This window comes from Rhyacophila brunnea, unplaced genomic scaffold (genome assembly GCF_057557595.1).
Source record: "Rhyacophila brunnea isolate RB1 unplaced genomic scaffold, BYU_Rbru_1.0 scaffold_23, whole genome shotgun sequence".
NCBI lineage: Eukaryota > Metazoa > Arthropoda > Insecta > Trichoptera > Rhyacophilidae > Rhyacophila > Rhyacophila brunnea.
Window position 1 is genome coordinate 18,935,222 of NW_028232893.1, and position 26,446 is coordinate 18,961,667.

Consider the following 26,446-nt stretch of genomic DNA (forward strand, 5'->3'; position numbering starts at 1 on the left):
ACATTCCACATAATATTATGCATGATCAATGAAATACATTTTTTCGTCTGCAGCTGGTCAATTACGTCTTGGACGCGATGACTCCGGAGACGGTGAACATCATGATCACTTCGCAGAGCCACAAGGTACCCATCCAATATGATCAGATCGAGGAGTGGTTTGGCACTGACTACAAGAAGACAGGTACATATTGATTAGGTGTCACTAATATTACGTATTGACGAAAATCTATGTATATTATTCTGGTAGACCCTCGTTGACTGCGGGGGAGACGTGTCGGACACGGTTGCGATAAGCAACATTTTACAATCAATAGTCGATTTGAAAAACAAAATGATTTAACATATGAAATGAATTTTAAAAGCGACGCCAGGACGGTACATACTGTAGTGGCCGAATAATAACTATCAAATTCATCTATTGTTTATAAAAATATCAAGTTACTTTGCAGCGATGCATTCCCACTGAATGTATTTTCTAGTAAACAACATACATATCGTCAGCGAAATTAGAGACGGTGTAGTATTACATTTATAACAATACTTAATTAGTATTACGGCGTATTGAGCTGAGTAAACGTTTTCCATAGTATTTGCTTACAACTATAATAACATAATATCATAGCGCATTATAACATTACTATATTAGTTGAATAATCAGTTTTATCGTAGTGTCATATTTTATAACAAATAATATTTCATTTCACTATTCGATTTAAAACGCTGATGCTTATACTTAGTCTAATGTAATTGTATACCTATTATATTTTATATTGTGTAAATTTTGTGTTGACGTGTTACTTTGGTATTGTATAAATAAGGGAAAACAATTCAACACAATGTCACTCAAATCAAGTCACTCGACTCAGAGTAATTAGCAAGTAACTATCATTGTATAAATACTCTGCTAAATAAATCTCACAATACGACATCGAAGACTTCGTCATTACTATCATCCTCTACCTACGCATCGAACACCACACACGAGTGACCTCAACAGTGGCGACCAATAGCCGACAGTGGTGAACCCGACGTTCCACGCAACCGCAAATTCAACATTCAAGACAATGCCGAGAGGATATGACGAGACCTACAGCCCCGCCGCAACCAGTAACAGCAAACTTATGGAAGAACTGATCGAAACCAGGATGCGGAAACTCACATTATCATTGCACGAGCAAATGACAAGCATCCGGAACGAGATTGCCAGCATCCACAGCCGTGACTCACGCCCACGAGCAAAAAAAAACTACGACCGTCGATTCAATAACCGCTCACGAAGCCGTACACGTTCATCCAGTCGCAACAGAGAAGATACCCAAGGCAAATGTTGGTACCATCATAGGTTCGGAGCAGCTGCACAGAAGTGCAGACAACCCTGCAGCCATCAAGAGGGAAACGCCCCGGGCAATCACTGATAGCGGCCAGCGAATACAGCCCGATGTCAAGCCGCTTATTTGTCACCGACCGCAACATGAAAACGCAATTTCTAGTAGACACAGGTGCCGATCTCTGTGTGTACCCACGTTCTAAGGTTCCAGGACGTCCAACAAAAACGACATACGAACTGTCAGCGGCAAACGGAACAGTAATCGCTACATACGGAAACCTTCCGCTGACATTAAACTTGGGCCTAAGACGAGACTTCACATGGAGGTTCGTCATTGCCGATGTTAGTAAGCCCATCATTGGAATTGACTTTTTAATCCATTTTGGATTATTAGTCGACGCCAAGAATAGACGTCTGTTGGACCAAACCACTCATCTCACCACTTCCGGAAACCACAGTACTGGAGAGGTTCTGTCGATCAAAACCGTTTCAGGCATGTCTGCGTATCACGACCTGTTGCAACAGTTTCCAGACCTCACACGTCCTGATGGCACAGTCAAAACGCCGCATCACACAACGAAACACCATATCGAAACAACACCGGGACCACCAGTAGCTGCTCGCCCAAGACGACTCGCCCCAGATAAATTACAGATTGCGAAGAGGGAGTTTCAGAATATGATGAGACTTGGAATCGCTCGACCATCAAGTAGCAGTTGGGCATCACCGTTACACCTGGTCGCCAAATCGAACGAACAATGGCGTCCATGTGGTGACTACCGAAGTCTGAACGCCAGAACCATACCAGATCGGTATCCGGTACGTCACATTCAAGATTTTGCTCAAGCTCTCCGCGGGAGGAAAGTATTTTCCACCATCGACCTGGTCCGAGCATACAATCAAATCCCAGTCGCCGAAGAAGACATACCGAAGACTGCCATTACGACACCTTTTGGCCTCTTCGAGTTCCCATATATGTCGTTTGGCCTCCAAAACGCAGCGCAAACTTTTCAAAGATTCATCGACGAAGTACTACAAGGCATGGACTTTTGCTATGCCTACATTGACGACATCTTGATCGCTTCAAGCTCAGAAGAGGAACACCTCCAACACCTGAAAACGCTCTTTACACGTTTGCAGGAGTACGGAGTTGTGGTAAACTCAAGGAAATGTGACTTTGGTAACTCCACGGTCAAGTTCCTCGGATATCTCGTATCTGCGGATGGCATCTGTCCACTACCCGACAAGGTGGAAGCCATTCGGGAGTACAGCCGCCCAGAGAATGTCAAAGGCCTACGCCGGTTTTTGGGTATTTTGAACTTCTATAGAAGGTTCATACCCAATGCTGCAGGTACTCAAGCACCTCTGCACACACTTCTCCAGGGTAAGGTAAAAGGCAAGCAGCCTATTCCATGGACTCCCGAGACTATCAAAGCATTTGAAGCATGCAAGAAAAGTTTAGCTGATGCAACACTACTAGCTCATCCGAAAAATGACGCACCTCTAGCTATCATCAGTGACGCCTCAGACACAAGTGTTGGCGCAGCACTCCACCAATTGATCGATGATCAATGGGAACCACTCGCGTTTTTCTCCAAGAAACTCAGCCCAGCCGAGCAGAAGTATGGAGCTTACGACCGTGAACTTCTAGCGATCTACATGGCAGTCAAGTATTTCCGACACATGGTAGAAGCCCGATCATTCGTCATATACACGGACCACAAGCCCATCACTTTTGCTTTCAAGCAGAAAGCCGAGAAATGTACTCCACGACAGTTTCGGCATTTAGACTTCATCGGACAATTTTCAACCGACATCCGCCGCATCTCTGGCAAGGACAACGTCGTTGCCGACGCTCTTTCCAGAGTAGAAGCGATTACCGAAAATCCACTCGATTACGCAAGCCTGGCAGCTGATCAACAAAAAGATGAAGAGCTAAAGATATTCCTACGCGACGGATCTGCCTTACAACTCAAACAGGTGCAGATTCCGGAAGCTAACGTAACTATCTTTTGTGACGTGTCTACTGCATATGCAAGACCTTTCATCACCAAGCCGTTCTGTGAAGCTGCATTCAATACAATACACCGACTTTCACATCCTGGCATTACCGCAACCACGAAACTCGCAACACAGCGTTTTGTGTGGCCTTCTATCGAAAAGGACTGCAAGCAATGGGCTCGCAGTTGCATTCAATGTCAGAAAAATAAAGTCACACGCCATGTCTCAGCACCATTAGGCACGTTTGTGCCACCGTCAACTAGATTTGAGCACGTCCACATCGACATCGTCATCCTACCACCGTCGGAGGGATATCGATACTGTTTAACATGTGTAGACCGCTTCACTAGATGGCCAGAAGCCTTCCCGTTGAAAGACCAAGAAGCAGAGACAGTAGCACGAGCATTTTACTCCGGATGGATCACGCGATTTGGAACTCCAGTACGAATCACCACGGACCAAGGAAGACAGTTTGAGTCACAGCTGTTCAGACAACTAAATCGTCTGGCAGGTACAACTCACATTCACACCACCGCATACCATCCCGCAGCAAATGGCATGGTCGAGAGATTACATCGACAAATGAAAGCAGCCATCAAATGCCATCAAAACACGCGTTGGACAGAGACACTGCCCACAGTCTTGATGGGAATCAGAGCAGTTTGGCGAGAAGATCTCAAAACTACCTCAGCCGAGCTGGTCTATGGCAAACCTCTACGGTTACCTGGCGAATTCTTAGGTTCAAAGCAACCCAACGACTGTGAACCAGCTAATTTTGTCAAATATCTCCGACAACATTTTTATGAATTGCAACCCGCCAAAACAACGCACCACGGCAAGAAACACTCATTTATGTTCAAAGATTTGGATAAAACCACGCATGTGCTAATCCGAGATGATACTGTCAAAAGACCTTTACAGTCGCCATACACTGGCCCACACGAAGTAATCAGCAGGAATACTCGAACCTACGTCATTCGCGTTCGAGGCAAGGACATCACAGTCACTGTAGACCGCCTTAAACCTGCATACATAATAGCAGAAGAGGACGACAACTCATCAAAAGAGAAACCAGCATTGAACGATCCAGCACCAGAAGACATCAGACAGCATGGCTACGTCACGCGTAAAGGCAGACGTGTACACTTCCCTGATCGTCTAGGCTACTGAAAAACATCCCAAAAGTGCATATTCCATAGTGCTACGGAACATATATCGTTATATCGTTTATACATTAGTAAATCGTTTAGGTTAGGTTAGGTTAGTAACACGTAATTAATTAACGTAATTAAATTCCATTGTTATATCCATTTTTTTTTTCAACAACAAAAACCCACTCAATTATATCATATAGTATCGAAATTAGTAAATTTCTGGAAAGGGGGTATGTAGTGGCCGAATAATAACTATCAAATTCATCTATTGTTTATAAAAATATCAAGTTACTTTGCAGCGATGCATTCCCACTGAATGTATTTTCTAGTAAACAACATACATATCGTCAGCGAAATTAGAGACGGTGTAGTATTACATTTATAACAATACTTAATTAGTATTACGGCGTATTGAGCTGAGTAAACGTTTTCCATAGTATTTGCTTACAACTATAATAACATAATATCATAGCGCATTATAACATTACTATATTAGTTGAATAATCAGTTTTATCGTAGTGTCATATTTTATAACAAATAATATTTCATTTCACTATTCGATTTAAAACGCTGATGCTTATACTTAGTCTAATGTAATTGTATACCTATTATATTTTATATTGTGTAAATTTTGTGTTGACGTGTTACTTTGGTATTGTATAAATAAGGGAAAACAATTCAACACAATGTCACTCAAATCAAGTCACTCGACTCAGAGTAATTAGCAAGTAACTATCATTGTATAAATACGCTGCTAAATAAATCTCACAATACGACATCGAAGACTTCGTCATTACTATCATCCTCTACCTACGCATCGAACACCACACACGAGTGACCTCAACAGTGGCGACCAACAGCCAACAATACAAATATCCAAATATATTCTTGAATAATAATAAAATAAAAGATTCATAGTTTTAATATTTTTTATATATTTTTTAAAAAAATATAAATAAAAATGATTTCAAGTTATACACATTTATATTTTTAATTTTTATAGAAAATTACGATGTCGCCATGCAAAATATACATAACGGTGCACTGGTACTGGCAACAGTGAAATATTATTATAATTTGGCTGATTAGTGTATTGTTTTTATTTTGGAAAATTAAGACGATGTAAAAATGGTATTAAAAAATTGTTATTGAACGATTGCAAACAAAAAATAAAGCATAATCGTGTACGCGTATTTAAAAACATATTTTAGGTAGGTAATAATTAAATGATTTGGTACTGTTCGGTTATACCGGAGGCAGCGGAAAACGCATTTTGAAAATAGTCGATAAACTGGATTATTTGTTAGTTTGGGTTAGTTTAGGTTCGGTTAGGTTGGGTTAGGTTAGGTTAGGTTTGGTTAGGTTAACCTAACAAATAATCCAGTTTATCGGCTATTTTCAAAATGCGTTTTCCGCTGCCTCCGGTATAACCGAACAGTACCAATGATTTTTTTATTATTAAAACCATTTTCATCTTTAAAGAAATACGTAAAAATTACTAAGGTTTAATTTTATTGATAAAATACGTTGACAATTCATTTAGATGTCGAAATTTGAGGTTTGTAAATTTGTTTAGTAAATATTTTACCATATAATGTTAACAACAATTTTACTAAAGGTTTTATGAATACGTTGAAAAATTAATAATTTTAATAAATCATGAAACCACGGCACATGGGTGTACTGAAATATGACTATATTCTAAATCATTTGATCAAGAGGTTTTAAAGAACACTAGTTTATGTAATAAAAATACTTTATGCAGTCATAAAATGTTTAACCTAAATACATTGAAATAATAAAACTTCAAAATTATATAAATAGATTTTCTACCACGTTTAAGGATTGTCCAGGCTTATGCTCTGAAAATACCAAAAAATCTCTATTTTGACCTATGTGGTCCCTTAATTCAAACTATATATATATATTTACGGGGACAGCGTCCGGGTTACATGAAAAGCGATTTTGAAAAATATTAAAATTCATTTGATGTTTCTTGAAATCCAAGAAGCACTTAGAAAATACATCTAACATATTATATTGAATGATCCTGGAGTATTTTTCTGATCGCAGAATACTGGAAGCTTCGGTAGATTCATTCAAAAGAGTCTGTCATACTTTCAAATGACAAGAATTTCCAACAATGAATTGTTATTGAATAAGTCGAATCTTTCACTCTGAAGCCTTCACATAATTAAAGAGATCGGAAATAAACGTGCCCGTAACTGCAACATTACCGGTTAAGCCTCAATGACATTGAGCTACTTTACAAGCTGCTTGTTGGCGAATTTACAATCTGCTTGTAAACTCGCCCAGTGTCATCATCGAACAAGCTAACAAGAAAAGTTGAAAACCGGTCAACTTTACACTCCACACGCTGGCGTGTGGGCCTACTGCGTCTGCACAGTAGAGCGATAATAGCGACCTCCCGGTAAAAAAACAAACTACTCAATACCTCCCGTCAAAATAGTACCAAAAATGACGGTTTCAACTCGCTAGCTTGTTGGCATCTGAGCGAGTGGAAAATTTTATGTCATCATCACAATCGCACTAGCTGCTCGTCCACTTTTAAACTCGCCAACAAGCAGCTTGTAAAGTAGCTCAATGTCATTGAGGCTTTACATCGGTGATTTGGGGTTATATTTTTCAACAGAACCGGTAAGATTTGTCAGTTAACAACACAACAACTATGACAGTGGCGTGCCCGTAACTGCGCATGCGCCGAATTCCCCTCACTTTGCAAATCCGCATACACAAATATCAAAATGTCTGACCATCCATTCTTGCCAGAGGATATTTAATTTTAAATGTCATTTTTAATATTCGATATGAAGAATAAAAAATAATACATATTTAACATAAATCTCGCGGGACACATCAAAAAGTCATGTGGGACATAATTGGCCGAAGTTATTATTGTTTGATTGTTGGAAGTCAATTTTGTATCCTATATTATACAAAAATAAAGTTGGTCACAATGGGTTAATGGACACTCCCTCACCTACATTTTAGTCCGTTATATCGAGGTTCTACTGTATTATTTCGACAGCTGTCTTTAGTTTCATAATTCTACCATTAAGTATCATGGTGCTATCACTAAGTTATCGTTTTGCTGATACATAAAATGTCTAAACTATGTCTTTGAATTAATGTCCATAGCAATACCTACGGAATCCATAACCAGATGGAAAGAAATACAACCATTGCCAGAATTCTATCTGCCGGAGCCCAACATCTACATCACAGACAACTTTGACCTGATCCCTTTGCCTGAAAAATCGGAGATAACTGTCAAGCCCAATTCTGATGCGTCTGCTGGAGAGCATAACACTGGTGAGTTGCAGTCCCCTGAAGATGCCCCCACGCTGTTGAGAAACGATGAGTTGATGGAGCTTTGGTTCAAACCAGACTACAAATTCAGACGCCAGACTACCATTATTGCCATTCTCCTCGAAACACCACTAGTGAAAGAGTCGGTCCAATGGTATGTTTTATACAGAAGTTTATTTAAATTTTAGCATTTAACACCCTATATATGGGTCTTAACCTTCTCTAACGATTTGCCCCACTTTGGGAATAGCTATTCCACCTCCACACAAGCTTTAAGAGTGATCGTAATGGCTCTGTGAATGAATTTGAAAACTTCAATCTAACACATTTGATTGATGTTTCTATAATTTAAAAAAAAAACTATATCAACCGTGTTTAGGAAAAAGGGCGTAACCCTCACAGAACAAATTTTACAGGAGAGGCAAAAAACTTTTTTTGAGTGATTTTAGTTTAATATTTTTTTTAAAAATAGGCACAGACATTGGGTGCATGATGATTGATGATTTGGTGTAATATATTTTCGATCTAATAATAATTAAAGAAGTTATTACAGAAAAATCATTAAAATTGAGGATAAATGCTTTTTTCCATAAATTAAAAATTAATTAATGTCAATTAAAATCTGAATTTAGATAATAATTCGGCATTTGCGGCTTACTTTTTTTATAGAACGTGTATTTAGTTGTATACGTTGCTAATATCTAATAAAAACACTTTTCGAAAAATCGAGGGTTACGCCCTTTTTCCTAAACACAGTCGATATAAAATGTGCATTATTTGGAAGGAAGTTATTTAAAAGGTATTATGTAATTAAAATAAAACACAGTATTGAAGACTAAAGCGTATGAAACCGGTACAGAGAAATATAAAAAAATTGAGATTACATAGTACTAAATTAATTCAATGCATTTCCACATCAATTGACAACAATTATAACCCAACCGTGTCCTACCCTAAGTGTACGTTCTGAGTGACGTACTCATCTTGTATTATGTTTAGCGATTTTTTGTATTTATGGTTAACAATAATTATTTATCGAGTATTGATACAATAATAATAAATTGTATCCCACAATCGTATGTGTTAAAATAATAATGTCAGCGAAGTGAAACAGCTTTGTGTCTTTTTTTGCTATTAGAGCAAATTTGTAATATGTGTTTATCTCGCTTATCCGCTTGACCCACCACGCTTGATTGTATGAAAGTAATGATGAAATTTCTTTTGAAGCAAAGTTAACTGTTTTTGAGACGGATCCAAAATTAATCGCTTGTTTTCATTGGTGGCAGGTAGGTCCTTTGGTACATTTGTAGAGATCCTTGTCTTACCTCCTAATTTATCAGATCACGTCAATATATTTTCATTCTGACCTTGCATTGTTTTATTAAGTTCATGCAGGTGCTCAAATGTATTACCAGCCATGTACGTAAATTTGGCTATTAAGTAAGTATTGTATAATATACAAAACTATTATTTGTGTTTTTTTTTGGAAGCAGTGCTCCGCGGCACACCTTCATCGTCTCGCGGCACACCGGTTGCGGAGCACAGGTCCAATCTATAGAAATGTATTATAAGGAATGCTTTCTTGTTGCACATTTCAGGGTGTGTCTGCTAAAGATGTGGATCACTGTGCTTCAGCTGGTTTTGAATGAAAATCTCTATGCAGCGAAGACGGCCGGACTTACGAATGATATCAGCCTCGTGGATAAGGGAGTTGACCTCAAAATCATGGGTTACAATCAGAAACTGCCTGTAACTATAAAAATCAGTATTATTGTTATTGCAAATTGGATTTGTTTTACTATTCATTATTAACATTATCAATTAATCTGTTATGTGATTGGCAACAGAAATCCTTACCAACGACAAAGTTTGATCCTTCATATACGGTCCAATAACTGTGGTTTTGGGCAAAAAAAAAAACTTTTGACCAGTTTAACCCTGATATTTACTTTTAGGGACTCTTTTGTCTACACCAGGCATATCCATTTTTAAGTAGGCTGTGATCTACTAACCCAAATCAAAACTGGCAGTGATCCTTTCACAAAAAGTACTCGATGTTTTATTAGTCATGCAAATTATAAGTTTTCGTCTTCTTTTGGGCACTCATCGTTAAACTATTTGCCGGTATCGGTTAGGGGAAACTATCTTCTCTTTCCCTCACTCCTGCAGCAAGTTGTGAGTGTTGCAATACGAATGAATTAATTCGACTAGGTCACGCAGGATTCCTCACCGTTAATTTGAAAATTACTTTCACGTTGACACATTGACTGCTGACCAGATAATTACTAATTAATTACCACATTTAAATATCATGCTAATTATATCTAATGGCCAACTAATGGTTACGCGCCTAGCGTGTCTTTAGCACACTGAAAGACTTAAGGAAATAAAAATAGATATGGTCAATGCTTCCCCTTCAAAATCTCAATAAAATCATACTATATAACAATTAAATGTACCTACACAGTTTTTACATTTTCACGACTCGATACCCAGCCATGGTACGATTGACCAAAATCCGTCCCGACCCCTTGAACGTGCTTAGTCTATACAGTAGTATTATTTTAGATTTTTTCTCATAAATTGGTTGACCTACACAGACCAAATTTTACTTTATTTATTTAAAATTCTCACCCTTTTGGGACATAATGTCAAAATATATTGATTGCATTAGCTGCCCGGTTACTAGATTGTTAGTATAAAGTGAGGACTTTGAAAAGAAAAGGTCAGCCGAGAAGATATATGTAACCGGGCGGTGATGTCTTCATCGCCAATTCAATTGCGATTAATCGTATGTAACTTACTTGTTTTAAAGAATAAAATTGTCATCTGCTAAATGCAGTTTTTGAATACTTCAATCCCACCCTCTCTTAGAAATCCCACTCGATCATCTGCTGTGTTTTAACAAGTTCACCCAAGATCATTGGTATACAGTATCTAGAGTATTGTACTCTCTTGAATATTAATGAGTGAGCTGGTCTATAATGTGGTGGTGGGAACCACGTTTGTGTGGCAAGTACACATATTGTTTTTCAATTTGTGTATGTCAGCGTATGGACCCAATAGGTTGAGCAAGTGGTTAACATCCATTTCTCGTAAAAAAAAAATCTTTTAATACAAACCTCCACTCTGTGGAGGCCCACATGATCTTATTAGGATCGGTCATGGTAAAAAAAAAAATCAATTTATATATATATATTTTTTTTAATACTCTTAAGGCTGCTGACACCGCACACTATGAAAACTAGAGCTCCCTGATTGGTTAGAAAGGCCTTGGTGACAAAACTCACATTATTCATTGACAAATGTGAGGTACGACACCAACTTAAAGTGACTTTTGATACCCAACTATTTTTCTTTATATATTAATGCCTTTAGAATCACATGATATATTTAACACAAAAATTGTAAAATGTGGTTATGGCTCTAGGCGACTTTCAAATTATATTACGTTCCATTCAATTTTCATCAAGTACCCTCAGTCGATACTATTAACATGTATATTTCTTATCTTACAGATTTTGGTTGATGTTATTACAAAGACAATGAAAGAATATAAAAACTTCATTTCGCCCGTCATGTTTTCAGCCATCAAGGATAACCTAATAAAGCAATATCACAACAGTGTCATCCAAATTAAATCTCTTGTCAGGTTGGTGACCTCTTCTCTTATTCTTTCTTTGATCATATCCACTCCTCGGTTAGAGCATATGAACACCACACGGCGCCTGAAAGAATCCCTGTCACTCGCCAGTCTTGTTGCATCTTCCCAGGTGATGTCAACATCCCGTAGTTCTACCGTTTACAATCAGTGGTCGCTGGCGCATTTGAGATTTATGATATTAGTAAAAGTAGGAATTAATCGAAAAATTCGCATTAGCAAAAAAATATTCAAGCATTTAGAAAATAGTTTTCAAGTTAACTAAATAATACCAAACACAAGTCACATATCACATTTAAAAAACATAAGTAAACTTAGTTTCGACAACTACTCATTAGTCATACAATGTTTCATCAAGCAAAATAATCTAAGGCTGATTTTCCAGTCACGATGACCATCGGCGCCGACCGTGTGCAACTGTTCGTGCGTCAGCCCCGCTGACAACCAGCACCGAGCAGTCAACGCCGACGGTCAGCGTGACTGGAAAATCAGCCTAAGAGTCTATGGTCACGTCATTGCGCAAGACGTAATGTTTCAGATATGTCAAATAAAGTATGATATTACTAAGGGGCCAAGTGTGTACAAGATTTTTTGTGTTTTCCTTCAAAGTAGCAACTATGAAAATTATTAACACGTTCGGTGCGTCGGACACGGCTCCCGTGTCCATACAAAAATTGTAGCCCAGCGTCGGTCACGGCAGCCGTGTTCATGTGTTGATTTCAATGTTAGCAACCAAATATTCCACAGCATGTCTACCATTGTTGTTATTTAGTCTTAGCACCCTTAGCACTATAAACAATCTTTCAGTGTTAGTAAGTACTTGCCACGGTTCAGACGTTTCAGGACATTTCAGTGAAACTCTCATGTAAAGGCTTGTTTACACTAGTGTAATCGGAATACGTACATCAAACGACTTATTATATTTTGTTGAAATATTGTTTACAGTCGTAAATTGGTTTTGCTTTATCACTTTTTTTTATTATTTCATAAATTATGTATTTTTTATACCATGTACATATTTTTTTCTAAATTCCGTGTGAATATAAACTTTGTCTGACGTTTTAGTGCATGTGATCCCTTGTGTTTTAGTGATATAGTGATTTTCATTTTTTTCCCCACTGACGTCGTGTTCGGTCGGTCATCGTGTTCAAAAAGGCAAAGAGTAGAAGAAAGCGATGACCAAATGTACGATAGTGTCGGTAGTGATTTTGATAATATTGTATATTGTATTGATAATATATCGTTGGTTTTATGGCGCGGTCGCCTAATTATTCACGCCTTTATAAACATTTTAGACGAGCGCAAGTCTCACGTCTGTTTGAAGCGGATCAACCGCTGGATATGATGAAGAAATCCAGCGAAAGACATGGCGTATTTAAAAAAAAATACTACTTCTGCTAAGATCGATAATTATTACAAATCAATCATAATTCGTAGGATATTAATTTGATGCCATTAAATTTGAATGGTTAAAGACAGCTTCTAATCAATATCTTTAGAATGATCTTAAAACATGTACAGTGTGTCCATTTTCTGGATGGCGAAATGCCTAATTCCTGAAGGCCAATTCTTGAATGAAGCAGTATTACCGGTTGCACAACCTAAGCGCAAACCTACTACAACGAAGTATATTAAAAGTCGACCGGTGGTGTGGAGTACAGTATGCAATTTAACTATACACGCTTTGCCGCTAGAGGCGCTAGTAACTCTCCATTTGACTTTGACATATTATTAAACGTCAAAAATTTGTACGTAGTGACCAGGCTGTTATTCTATTTTTTCTATCTTTTACACAACTATTACCGCTGAAAGTATTAGTTTGTGTTTAAATTCTCACTTAAATATTTATTGTGATTTTGTAATACAGAAACACGCATGTTTGTTTGCAAAATACAACGGAAATTCCATGTTGTAATATTGTTATATTGGAGACGTAACTGATTAATTGGCTACGTACTTCAAAAATTCACAAACGGTTCGTGTTGGCATGTTTACTTTCTATCTTACTCTAACGCATGGATATAAGGTATAAGCATGCTGAATGCTTTCTCACTCGCACGAATGCATTTAGTTCGAAGCTTTATACACACAATATCTCCTGTAAAACTAAAAATTTTACGTGCTTCATTAATGCTTCATTAAAGCGATGTTTTTTACTGCTTCATTCAAGAATTGGCCTTCTGTTAGATCTATGTTAGATTTGGGTTCACTTATTATAAATATAACTCTTTACCATAAATAGTTTATCATATTATATGTCAACAACAATTTTACTAATCGTTTTATAAATGCGTTGAAAAATTAATTATTTAAAAAAAATTATAAAACCACGGCACATGGACGTACTGAAATATGATTATATTCTAAATCATTTGATCGAGAGGTTTTAAAGAATACTAGTTTATGTAATAAATAATTACAAGATAAAAAGAACTTTTTATATAAGTACATTTATAAATTTTCTGTTAAATTATATAAATTTGACTTGGCTAGCTTAAACGATCAAAAAAATTTGTACTTGATAGAAATAATACTGAAATGTCATTTTTACATGTCATATTGATTTCCTTAGTAACGCACGTATATATTAATAATTTAGTTGCTAGGACCCCAGACCCCTAGCAACCAATAATGGTGTCGAAATAACTTTTTATACAAAACAGAATTAACTGAAAATGAATTCAATTCTACTTAAAGATGGCTAAAAGTATTAAAAAAATGCATTGGCATCGTGTTCTGATATATTCTAAAAGTTTCAAATGTCTAGCTAGTCGGGAAGTTAGTTAAAAATCGATTGCAAGATTTGTACCGGACAAATAAGAATACGAGCTAAGAAAAACGTTGTAAAATACTTTATGCAGTCATAAAATGTTTAACATATATAAATACATAGAAATAATAAGGCTTCAAAATTATATAAATAGATTTTCTACAACGTTTAAGAATTGTCCGGGCTTATGCTCTAATAATACCAAAAATCTCTATTTTGATCTATGTGGCCCTTAATTGCCCCATACCAATAAAATAGAATATAAGAGAATATGGATAGATAATATATTTTTGAAGACTCTATCTATATCAGGGGTTCATAAAGTGTGTCCCACGTGACTTTTTTTTGTGTCCCGCGTGAGATTTGTATTAAATCTGTATTATTTTTTATTCTTCATATGAAATATCAAAAATAACATTTAACATTAAATATCCTCTGATAAGAATGAGTGGTCAGACACTTTGATATTTGCGTATCCTTTGAATGCAATGAGTTGAATACAAAACTGCATGGAAATAATGCGTTTATTTCCGATCTATTTAATTATGTGAAGGCTTCAGAGCGAAAGATTCAACAACAATTCGATGTCGGAAATTTTTGTCATTTGGAAGAATGTCAGACTCTTTTGAATGAATCTACCGAGGCTTCCAGTATTCTGCGATCAGAAAAATACTCCAGGATCATTCAATGTGTGTTAGATGAATTTTCTAACCGCTTTTTGGATTTTAAGAAATACCAAATGAATTTTAATATTTTTCAAGATCCACTTTCATGTAACCCGGACACTGTTTCCGTAAATATGCAATTTAAATTAATAGGTTTACAAAAGAACGTGGAACCAAAAGGATTTTATCGTGATAAGAATTTAATTGAAGTCTACAAAGGACTTTCACCCGTTTCCTTTCGTTAATAAATGCTAAGGGCACATGAAAATAGCTCCACGGGCACAGGGTTTACAACCTCTGGTGTGGATATACCAATTTAAAATACCGAAAGGGGACTGAGAAACAAGGCCTGTTTTTCTTTGTCCCGAAAAGATTGACAGGATGAATTTACATACTCATTTATTTTCTAATATAAGTCACTCTCAGGGTCCAGTGTTGTCTCTCTGAGAAAGTAAAAAAGCATGGGGGTCATTTCCTATTTTCAAAGGTCCGGTACTTTTTTTTCCCGACACTTATGTGAATTTTACGAAACTTTTTTCAGTTACAAAATCGACCAATATGAGTTTTTAAAAATTGAACAATCGTGTTTATCCTAGTTACAAAAATAAATTAATACACTTCTTTTACTAATATGTACATTATAATGTTGATTATCTTTGTCAAATCATAATCAGTGACATGCTATTTCACTCAATATTCACAATCGTGTTATTCCAGCGACGTGAGGCACACTTTGACAGTAGAAAACCATTACATGGGTCACCACAAATTGCACGCACTAAAAGACATCAAATACGAAGACCTGGAGGCGTTCGGGGACAACTTCTTGCAGAGACTGCGCGCTCAGATTCTCATCCAGGGAAATCTACTCAAGGACGACGCTATTGCCATCTCTAACACCGCGATAAACAACCTCAAATGGAAGCCCATGACTGAAGCGGAACGGCCAAAGGTTTCTATGTTACTATTTTTCCTTTTTTAATAATTGTCTACGATCCAATAGTGCCAATTATGTCCTTTCTTCGATGCCGGAGGTCAAGCCAGTGTTGCGAATTGTCATTCACAAAAATATGCTATATATAAGAAATGTAGTAATCATTTTGTATGTAACATTGAGTTTTGTATTAACATTGGACTGGCTCCTTACAATTTTATGACTGCTTTCAGATGAGGATATATCGGCTATCACCCGGAGAGAAATACTGCCGCGTGAACTCGTTCAACACTCATGATTCGAATAGTATTGTTACAAATTATTACCAGTCCGGGTTGCTCACAATTAAGGAGTCCAGCATACTTAGCATTGTTATGGTAAGTCTTGTACAATTATTGCATCTCATCACGCTACCTACCTTAAAGTCCGTGTGTTACGTCTGGAAGTAAAAGTGGTGATTTATTTTTATTGACAACCGGCCCTGTCTGAGGATGGACTAACGTAAATGATTCCAATTGTCAATGTCCCATCTTTGTCCAATCCTAAATACCATTAGAGACCTGCTGGAAATATTCACAAACACATTTGGCATATTGACTGATTCTCCAAGCGTATACGTCTTGGCAGAAAATTTACCATGTGCTAGAAAACGCCCACGATGGCCGACCGGCTAACGCGTCGACTTCATAATGCCATGTGTCCCAGGTCCAAATCATGGGTCTGGCAAATACATATATTGTTTTTCAATATGTGTTTGGAGTTAAGAGTGTGGACCTACTGGGTTGAGCAAGTGGCTAATATCCATTTGTCGTAAAAGCAAAACCTGTTAATACACCTCCACACTGTGGAGGCCCATAATATGATCTTTTTAGGATCGGGCATGGTTAAAAAAATTACTGAAAACCAATAAGTTCACATACAATCAAATTCTAACAAAAAATACACACATCATTTTATCTAATATCATATAATAATGTGCAACAATTAAGTAATAAACAATTTCAAAACTGGCCAAAAGCATATTATTATGAAATAATTATTTAAAAATGGTAAAAATAAATTGTTACACCTCAGTCTAAATATGCCACCATATTTAACCACTCCTGTTCCATTCGTGAACGTGATTAATTTCAATAGTGTTCATAGTTTGAATAACTTCTTCTATCTCATTAATCATGAATTATCACATCGTCGCTGTAGGATTGGTTTGTCGAATAGACCAAATGTCAAATGTTCAGGAGACGAAAAACAAATTTCATTATCCTATATTTAAATACATGGAGATTTTTTAATTGTTGTATTTACAGCATATGAATGCTGTATTCATTACAAAGCAATTTAAGGAAAAGGATGGTTCTGGTCCATTTAGATACAAAAAATGAATCAAATCAATCAAATGAAATGAAAAGGTCGATTTCGACAAACCAATCCTATAGCGACGACATGTCACCCCCATGCAAGACATCCATAGAATAATCACATAATTAACAGTCACATCTATGTATTTTTTATCCAGGCTATTTAATAGTGGAGTAATAAGGTACTATAATGTTTGAGGCTTTCACGGTTGTTTTTTATCGTAGTAGATTTTTGGGTTTCCACCGTGTGTCCTTTCTTCTTTACTCGACGTTTCGGGCTCGTGATAATTGCCTCTGCATCGAGCCCGAAACGTCGAGTAAAGAAGGATGAAGGACACATGGTGGAAACCCAAAAATCTACTACGATAATAAAGTAATAATGCAATATTTACACCCACGGTGGAATAGTGGCAGTGTCAACCTCTGGAGTGAGAGTCGCTGATTAAAATTCCGCATCACATGTTGTTTTACAATATGTGTTAGATTCATAGTAACGATCTACTGAGGGTCTGCAAAATTTTCAGATAGGAGATTCTTAAATATTTTATTGGCTTTTTGTTTCAGCTACTTATGGAGGAACCGCTTTTTGATAAACTCCGCACCAAAGAACAGCTGGGGTATTCAGTTGAATGCAGTGCAGACTCCAAATTCGGCCTTTCTGGTTTCCTCATCTCAGTCAACACACAAGCTGACAAATACAGGTTGGATCTTTCATTCAACGCCTTTTTACCCTATCCTAAGAAGATTATACGGGCCTCCGCAGGGCAGTGGTTGTATTAATAGATTTTTGTTTTTACGAGAAATGGATGTTAACCACTTGGTCAACCTGTTAGATCCATACTCTGACTCCATTTTCCCAGACCTGGAACCAGACTTTTCTTCTTTCCAGTTCTAAATGGTTCACTTCCCTCCATCTTTACTTAACATTTAGCCTACTGCTCTCGCCCTCCTGTTATGGTAGTCTAGCAAAACAAACCACACACACCGCACCGCATTGGCGTATTTAGACACATGCAACTTTGCCATACAAAATAAATTTGATATGCGATTTTTGCTTTATGGCAAATCTGCTGGTCAATATGGCAATTAAAATACAATTCCTGTCTTTTCAGTACCGATCACGTGGATAGCAGAATAGAGAATTTCTTGAACGGTTTCCGCAAAGAGATTCGAGAATTGACTCCAAAGGCTTTCGAGCAGACCAAGAATGCAGTAATCAAGTCCAAGCGGAGGGTTGACATTTACCTGCAAGACATGGTCAAAAGGAACTGGACCGAGATCTCAGAACACGAGTATACTTTTGACAGGATCGCACAAGAGGTGTGCTTGAAGTTAACTTTATCAAAAAGCTTTACTTTAAAGCTACAAATGTTGGGCTATATCTTAGCGTAATTTCCAGATCTTTTCGGATGTTACAGTATTAAAGTGCTACCGTATTCCGACTCATATGCAGAGCAGTGTAAATGAGAACCGCCACCCTTGCTAGTATTTATTTATTTAAGAGAACAAAACATTGTGGACATAACAAATCTAAATTTAAGACATTCACAACATGAGATTTACTTCTTCTCTTTGTGCCATCCCCTAGCGGAGGTCGGCCACCATCAAGGCACTCATACCAATCACGGAGGTTCTTAAGCCACAAAATGCGGCGCCGTCCTCTTCTACGCTTCCCATTGATCTTTCCTTGAATGACAAGTTGGGGAATGCTGTATTTTTGTCCTCTCATAATGTGGCCGAGGTACAGTAGTTTCCTGGTTTTGATACTACGTAGAACTTCTCGGTCCTTCCCCATTCGATTGAGAACTTCAACATTTGTCACCCGGTCAGTCCAAGGAATTTTGAGGATGCGTCTATACAGCCACATCTTGAAAGCTTCAAGTCTCCGTGACGTCTCTTGGTTTAGCGTCCATACTTCCATACCATAGAAAAGAATTGAGAGCACATAACAACGTACCATACGCAGTCTCAGACCTAGTTAAGATCTCGATTGCTAAGGAGGCGTCTCATTTTGAGAAAGGCGCTCCTTGCGATCTCAATTCTAGTTTTTATTTCCTGAGACAGGTCCCATTTCTCATTGACCCATGTACCTAAATATTTATAATGGGTCACACGTTCGATTGGTTCGCTGTTAATGACAAAATTTGTGTTGGTGTCTGGTGTCGCTGTTTTTGATACTAGTAATAGTTTTGTTTTCTTGAGGTTCATTTTTAAACCATAAGAATTACTGACCTCATTAACCTTTTCTACCAGTTGATGTAAACTCTTTAAACTATCAGCAATCAGCACAGTATCATCGGCATATCGTATATTATTAATATGTTTGCCATTAACCATAATACCCACCAATTCACCTTGTAAGGCTTCCTTGAAAATAGCTTCCGAGTACATGTTAAATAGCAAAGGTGACAATATACACCCCTGTCTTACACCGCGACGAATTTTTACCTCTCCACTGATTTCGTTTTCAATCTTAATATTCGCTGTTTGATTCCAATATAAGTTAGCTATCAGCTGAATGTCTCTTGCATCGATGCCTTTCTCCTGTAGGAGTTCGAGATGTTTAGGATGCCTAACAGTATCAAATGCTTTCTTGTAATCGATGAAACACATACAAACATCAACATTAACATCTAGGCATCTTTGCACTAGAACATTCAAGCTGAAAAGTGCTCAAACCACTTCTGAAGCCAAATTGTGTGTCATCCATGTCTTCTTCGCATGTTCGAAAAATCCTATTATGGATGATTTTTAATAAATCTTTTAACATGTGGCTCATCAAACTTATTATTCTAAACTCGCTGCACTCCTTTGCATTCGCCTTTTTTGGTAGAGTGATGAATGTCGGTTTCAACCAATCATCGGGAATTATGCCCGTTTTGTAAATTTTATTAAACAAATCAACGAGAATTTCTAATTGATCTTCTTCTAATAATTTTATCATTTCGTTGTAAATATTATTTATGCCCTATTTATGCATGGGGCTTGTTCACATTCATTAAAAGTATAGCCAATAGGTCCCCTATCATCAAACAGATTTTCAATATATCGTCGGTGTTTTGTAAAAAGGGCGAATTAACCAAAATGCTACTTTACAGGAGGAGGATTTTTAACTTTTGACATTTATTTGTTTTTTACCTGTAGATGATTATAAATATCTAACAAGTTTATAATAAAGCTTAGAAAGAATACTGTCATTATAATAGGTACTAGCTGAGCCAGCTGGCTTTCGCCAGTCTGTCTCGCTAGGTCTTGCAGACAGCTTTTCATCATAGTGACTTGGTGTTGGATTTTAATATAATAATTGTAAAGTGTGTATAGACGGCGCCATAGTTTTCCCTTCGGGATGGATTTTCATTCACGTCAGACAATTGAAAATTTATCTGATTTGTCAGTTTTACGATATGCATGTCGTCACTGCAAATACAAATTTGGAGTCATGTGCGTAGTCTATTCTGGAGTCTGGCCTTCTCAATATCATCTGACACCATTTCAGGCTGCTAAGCCTAGCAAAACAGCTGGCAATCGCCGATTGCTACCACTGTCATTTTAATTTTAATACAATATATGTGTAGGTATGTGCATTTAAATATGATAAATAGTTATACATCTCAATCGTGATTATCATTAATAGCGATCCAATATAACGCGAATATTAATCTCTTTCGGGTTCCATTTACATAATAGAAAAAGGTTAGCAGCATAAAAAATAAATTTAAACATTATTTTGTTTCATTGTCTATAAAAAATAAATGCTTGGAGCCACAGAATAATATTTTAAAAATCATATTTTGTTTTAAAAATTAACCTTAAACAATATAGTTTCCCGGTGCGGGACATTCATATCGAGACAAATGTTGATAAATAATGAAGTAATACATATTATATCTGATAAGAATAGGAATTTATAAGACCTAAAGATGTGGAATCAGCTTAAAAAAGCCTTCATCCAGCAGTGGATTGATACAGGTTGATGACGATAATGACGATATAAATGGGTAGGTATATAAAATCACAAATTTAAAAAAATATTGCAGTTTATATGACCAAGAAGAGTAGAATTAGGTTGGGATAACCTTCATCCAGCAGTGGATTAATCTTGGTTGATGATGATAATGACGATATTATGAATGGGAAAATATAATATCAGCAATTTTGATAAATATAGTAATTCATATGACCGACAGAAATTCAAACAACTTAGAGAGGCCTTCATCCACCGGTGGATTGATTCAGGTTCATAATGATAATGGAAATATAAATAGATATAATATATTATCACCGATTTTGATAAATACAGCAATTCAAATGACAGAAAGGAGTAGAATCAGGTATGGGAGGCCTTTATCCAGCAATAGATGGGTTCAGGTCAATGATGATAAGGACGATAGAAATAGGTATAATATAGTAGTAGAATCAGGTTGCGGAACTCTTCATCCAGCAGTGAATTGATCCTGGTTGATGATGATGACGATATGAATATGTAGATAAATGTAATATCACCGATTTTGATAAATACAGAAATTCATATCACAGAAAGGAGTAGAATCAGGCTAAGGAGGTCTTTAAGTAGTGGATTGGTTTAGGTCGATGATGATGATGATATGAATATGTAAATAAATATAATATCACCGATTTTGATAAATACAGAAATCCATATGACAGAAAAGAGTAGAATCAGGCTAGCGAGGTCTTTATTAAGCAGTGGATTGTTTCAGGTCGATGATGATGATGATGATAATGATGATAATGACGATATGAATATGTAAATAAATATAATATCACCGATTTTGATAAATGCAGCAATTCATATGACAGAAAGGAGTAGAATCAAGCTAGGGAGGTCTTTATTAAGCAGTGGATTGGTTTAGGTCGATGATGATGATGATGACGATATGAATATGTAGATAAATATAATATCACCAATTTTGATAAATACAGCAATTCATATGACAGAAAGGAGTAGAATCTGATTAAGCAGTGGATTGGTTCAGGTCAATGATGATGATAATGATAATGACCATATGAATATGTAGATAAATATAATATCACCGATTTTGATAAATACAGCAATGCATATGACAGAAAGGAGTAGAATCAGGCTAAGGAGGTCTTTAAGTAGTGGATTTGTTCAGGTCAATGATGATGATGATGACGATATGAATATGTAAATAAATATAATATCACCGATTTTGATAAATACAGAAATCCATATGACAGAAAGGAGTAGAACCTGGCTAGGGAGGTCTTTATTAAGCAGTGGATTGGTTCAGGTCGATGATGATGATGATGATGACGATATGAATATGTAGATAAATATAATATCACCGATTTTGATAAATACAGAAATTCATATGACAGAAAGGAGTAGAATCTGGCTAGGGAGGTCTTTATTAAGCAGTGGATTGGTTCAGGTCGATGATGATGATGATGATGACGATATGAATATGTAGATAAATATAATATCACCGATTTTGATAAATACAGAAATTCATATGACAAAAAGAAGGAGAATTAGGCTAAGGGGGTCTTTATTAAGCAGTGGATTGGTTCAGGTATATGATAATGATGATGATGATGATGACGATATGAATGTGAAGATACATATAATATCACAGATTTTGATAAATACATACATTCATATGACAAAAGGAGTAGAATCAGGCTAGGGAGGTCTTTATTAAGCAGTGGATGGATCCTGGTTGATGATGATGATGACGATATGAATATGTTTTTAAATATAATATCACCGATTTTGATAAATACAGCAATTCATATGACAGAAAGGAGTAGAACCGGGCTAGGGAGGCCATTATCCAGCAGTGGATTGGTTCAGGTCGATGATATAAGAATGATAGAAATAGGTATAATATCGCAAATTCGTTAAACCGATAGTAGTAGAATCAGGTTGCGGAACCCTTCATCCAGTAGTGGATTGATCCTAGTTGATGATGATGATGATGATTATGATGACGATATGAATATGTAGATAGATAACATTAGAAATTCAATACTGTCAAGAATACAATCAACGTAGAGAGGCCTTCATCCAGCAGTGGATTTATTGAGGCTCGTGATTATAATGGCATTATATATAGATAGGTAGATAATAATATTATATCACTGATTTTGATAAATATAACAATTCATGTGTAAGTAAGGAGTAGAATAAGGCTGAGGAGGCCTTCATCCAGCAGTGTATAGGTCAAGATTGATGATGATAGGGACGAAAAAAATAGGTAGATATTATACAATATCACACATTTTGATAACTATAACAATTCGTATTAATTTCTTTCATTGTTTGCAATGGCAACTTTTTTAGTATGGAAATTAGTAGCCTAGGTAATTATTCCATAAAAAAAGATTGAGTGAACAGCCACAAAGTATTTTAAAAAAATCAAATTTGGAATATCACGTTATCTATGAAATGGCCGTCAGTGGCGTACCCCGCTGTCAAAAGATATTATACGTAGTAAATTGTACCAGGATTATGGTTTTTTCACCGGAAAAAAGTGCGCCAATGCCTACATTACGATATTTGAATAAAAATAATCGAATCCGTTTGTCAAATAAAGGATTAAAAGGTCTTAAGCGACGAAGACGTCATTCTGCTGTATGTTAAAAGAAGTATGGCGAATTGTATACGCTATATGAGAAAATATCAGTTATAAACGTCACGTACCTGTAAAATCATTGAAAATTTCTGAAATGTGGTCAATTCAAACGGTAGATGAATCGGTAGCGCACATTATGAAGTGAAGATGTAAAAATAACAATAAAATGTCGCTTAAATGAGCTGTTGGTGTTTTTTCCAAAATCTCTTACGATAATAATAATGAAAGATTATTATATAATATTTTAAAAGGCCTAATATGCCACATTTGCTTTTTATTTCGTAATTTTAATTAATTTAATTTTAGTCGATTATCGTTTTTAAGTACTTTCCTGTGGAGATAAAAATTCGCCGTTTTTACACAACAAAGCTAGTGGGGTACATATTGTATTTTCATTAAAATCTCGATTTCGCCAAAATGGTTGATTCGCCCTTTTTACAAAACACCGACGATATGTCTTCCAACGAGTCAGCTTCTTTTCTATATCTAACATAATATGCCCATCTTCGTCTTTCAAGATAGTTGATAAGGTTCCTTTCGTAATTCCCAATGTTTCCTGTATACAAACTGTACATTATTTATTCAGTAATAAAGTTGCAAAGTTCAATCCACTCGGACAACAACTGCCAGAGTTTCATCATCAACACCTGAATCCCAAAAATTTTAGGACATTTAATTCCAGGTTTTACAATTTTATTATATTCCCATATTTTATAAGGTCGTTTATTTTTCAGATTAAAATGATCAAGGAATTGACCCTCGAAGATGTTAACACCTGGCTCGATGAGCACACGCAGGTTGTCAGTAATAAGGCCAGAAAATTGTCAATCCAAGTAAGTTCATTCTTTATATTGTTCGAATGCACTATTTGTCAATCACTCTCGTGAAACCGGCGCTGATATACGGGACCGAGACATAAATCCTTTACTTACTGATTATCAAAAAAATGGGTATTCAGAAAGGCACGTGGGTTGGGCCAATCTGTAAAATGGAGAATGGCGGCACCAATGTAATCACAAAATATAGTGTTTGCGTGAGCAATGCGGTTTGAATTTTTTTCACTGCACTCTGTGGGCTACATCAACACGCCTTGTGTATGGAATGCTTTTCGTGTTAATTTGGACCAATGAAAATAACGGAATCGTGCTAAAATGCTAACTGCTGCACAGGATATTGCTAGCATCTCTGCCCATTTTCGGAGCCATTTTGTCATCCTGGAAATAACATTTCAATATTATCATCATTCTAGTTTTTAAACATCATTAATCTGTATCTATTTTTTAGCAGACAATAAAAACCGTATAAATCGTTTTGATCACATAGTCCAAATTCATAGTCACGCCAAAAATTCTCCAATTATAGGGGGCATCCTCTTGTATGGAAGTTACAAATATATATATATTACTAAATTGTAATTAATTATAAATATTTTGTCTTCAGATCATGGGCCACAAGCAGTCCACCGCTAACTTAGACACCGACGAAAAGATCAAAGCAGACCAGACCGCGAAAGTCCTACCTCCTGTCACCGACTACCCCCTGAAGTTTGTACCAAGAGAGGGCGATGCGCCCGATGACGTGAACAAGGCAAAGGCGTTCTTTGAGAGCGTGGAAGTCTTCCAAGCTGACCTCCAACTGATGCCGGAGAGGCGCAACGTCACGCCGCAGATGACTGAATCCACGTGATTCAAGATCTCGCTCTATCTGGAAATGATGGCCTCCCTCAGAATGATCGCCTCCACTCTGTACTTATCCTATTTGTTGGGCTATTGCCTCAAAAATCTCGCTAAACAATAATATGCATATTTTTTTATATTACAACACTAGTCGTCTATTTATATATATATTTTTTACATATTATACTATACTATAAATTATATATTTTTATGTTAACTTTGAATTTGATGTTAATTGTTACTCCTACCTAGAGATGTCGAAGAAAATCCGTCATCTACAAAGATGGAGCCTTTATACTTAAATGAATGTGATATTGTTATTTTAAAAACGTCCACGAATGACGGTGATGTAAATGCAAATGGATGGAAACGTAGGTATTTTAGTAATGACTTTGTAAGTCAGTCATGACAGTGGTGTGTAGAAGATAATGAACATACACTCATACAGTTCTAATTAGTCATACATGAACGTCACACGTCTAGTGGCAGACGATATCTCAATGGTTGAATTTTGAAAGTCAAAATCCTGATTATTGCTAGTGGGCATGCAAACATATAAATATACCTACTATCCATTTAGAATTCTGATTTTATTATTATTATTTTTTAGATGTAATCATCACTTCAAGTGACTCACTTAAAACTTAGAGTAAAGGATGTTACCATCAAAATCAGAGTTGTACGATTATTTTATGTTATACGGAAAAACAGCGTTAAATTTGTTACCGTATATTTTATTATAAACGTGGTTGTTTATTCAATAAAGCTTTTTTGTTTAATAAAATGTGTTCTCAATTACTCAACCTACTGATACATCCCTGTTACAGGCGGGCTTCTCTCGATGTAAAATAATCATTCAGTAGTCATAAGTCGAAACGTAACCCTGACCTCTAGAAACGGCTTCATAAAACATCTAATCTGATTCCTTGCTCAACTACGTAAGTATTTTTT

The 26,446-nt window shown here is 36.4% G+C and overlaps 1 protein-coding gene across 1 annotated transcript in view; it reads left to right on the forward strand.

Moving 5' to 3' along the window:
- Positions 1 to 25,644, forward strand: part of LOC147069640 (nardilysin-like) — a 39,807-nt gene extending 14,163 nt beyond the window's left edge. The window contains exons 11-20 of the mRNA XM_085950859.1: positions 54 to 183; positions 7,644 to 7,968; positions 9,413 to 9,563; positions 11,333 to 11,466; positions 15,628 to 15,862; positions 16,078 to 16,221; positions 17,767 to 17,903; positions 18,315 to 18,522; positions 24,554 to 24,652; positions 25,260 to 25,644. Of these exons, the coding sequence (XP_085806985.1) occupies positions 54 to 183; positions 7,644 to 7,968; positions 9,413 to 9,563; positions 11,333 to 11,466; positions 15,628 to 15,862; positions 16,078 to 16,221; positions 17,767 to 17,903; positions 18,315 to 18,522; positions 24,554 to 24,652; positions 25,260 to 25,505 (1,809 nt within the window). The 3' untranslated portion in view covers positions 25,506 to 25,644. The remainder of the gene's footprint in view (positions 1 to 53; positions 184 to 7,643; positions 7,969 to 9,412; positions 9,564 to 11,332; positions 11,467 to 15,627; positions 15,863 to 16,077; positions 16,222 to 17,766; positions 17,904 to 18,314; positions 18,523 to 24,553; positions 24,653 to 25,259) is intronic.
- The last annotated feature ends 802 nt before the right edge of the window (positions 25,645 to 26,446 follow it).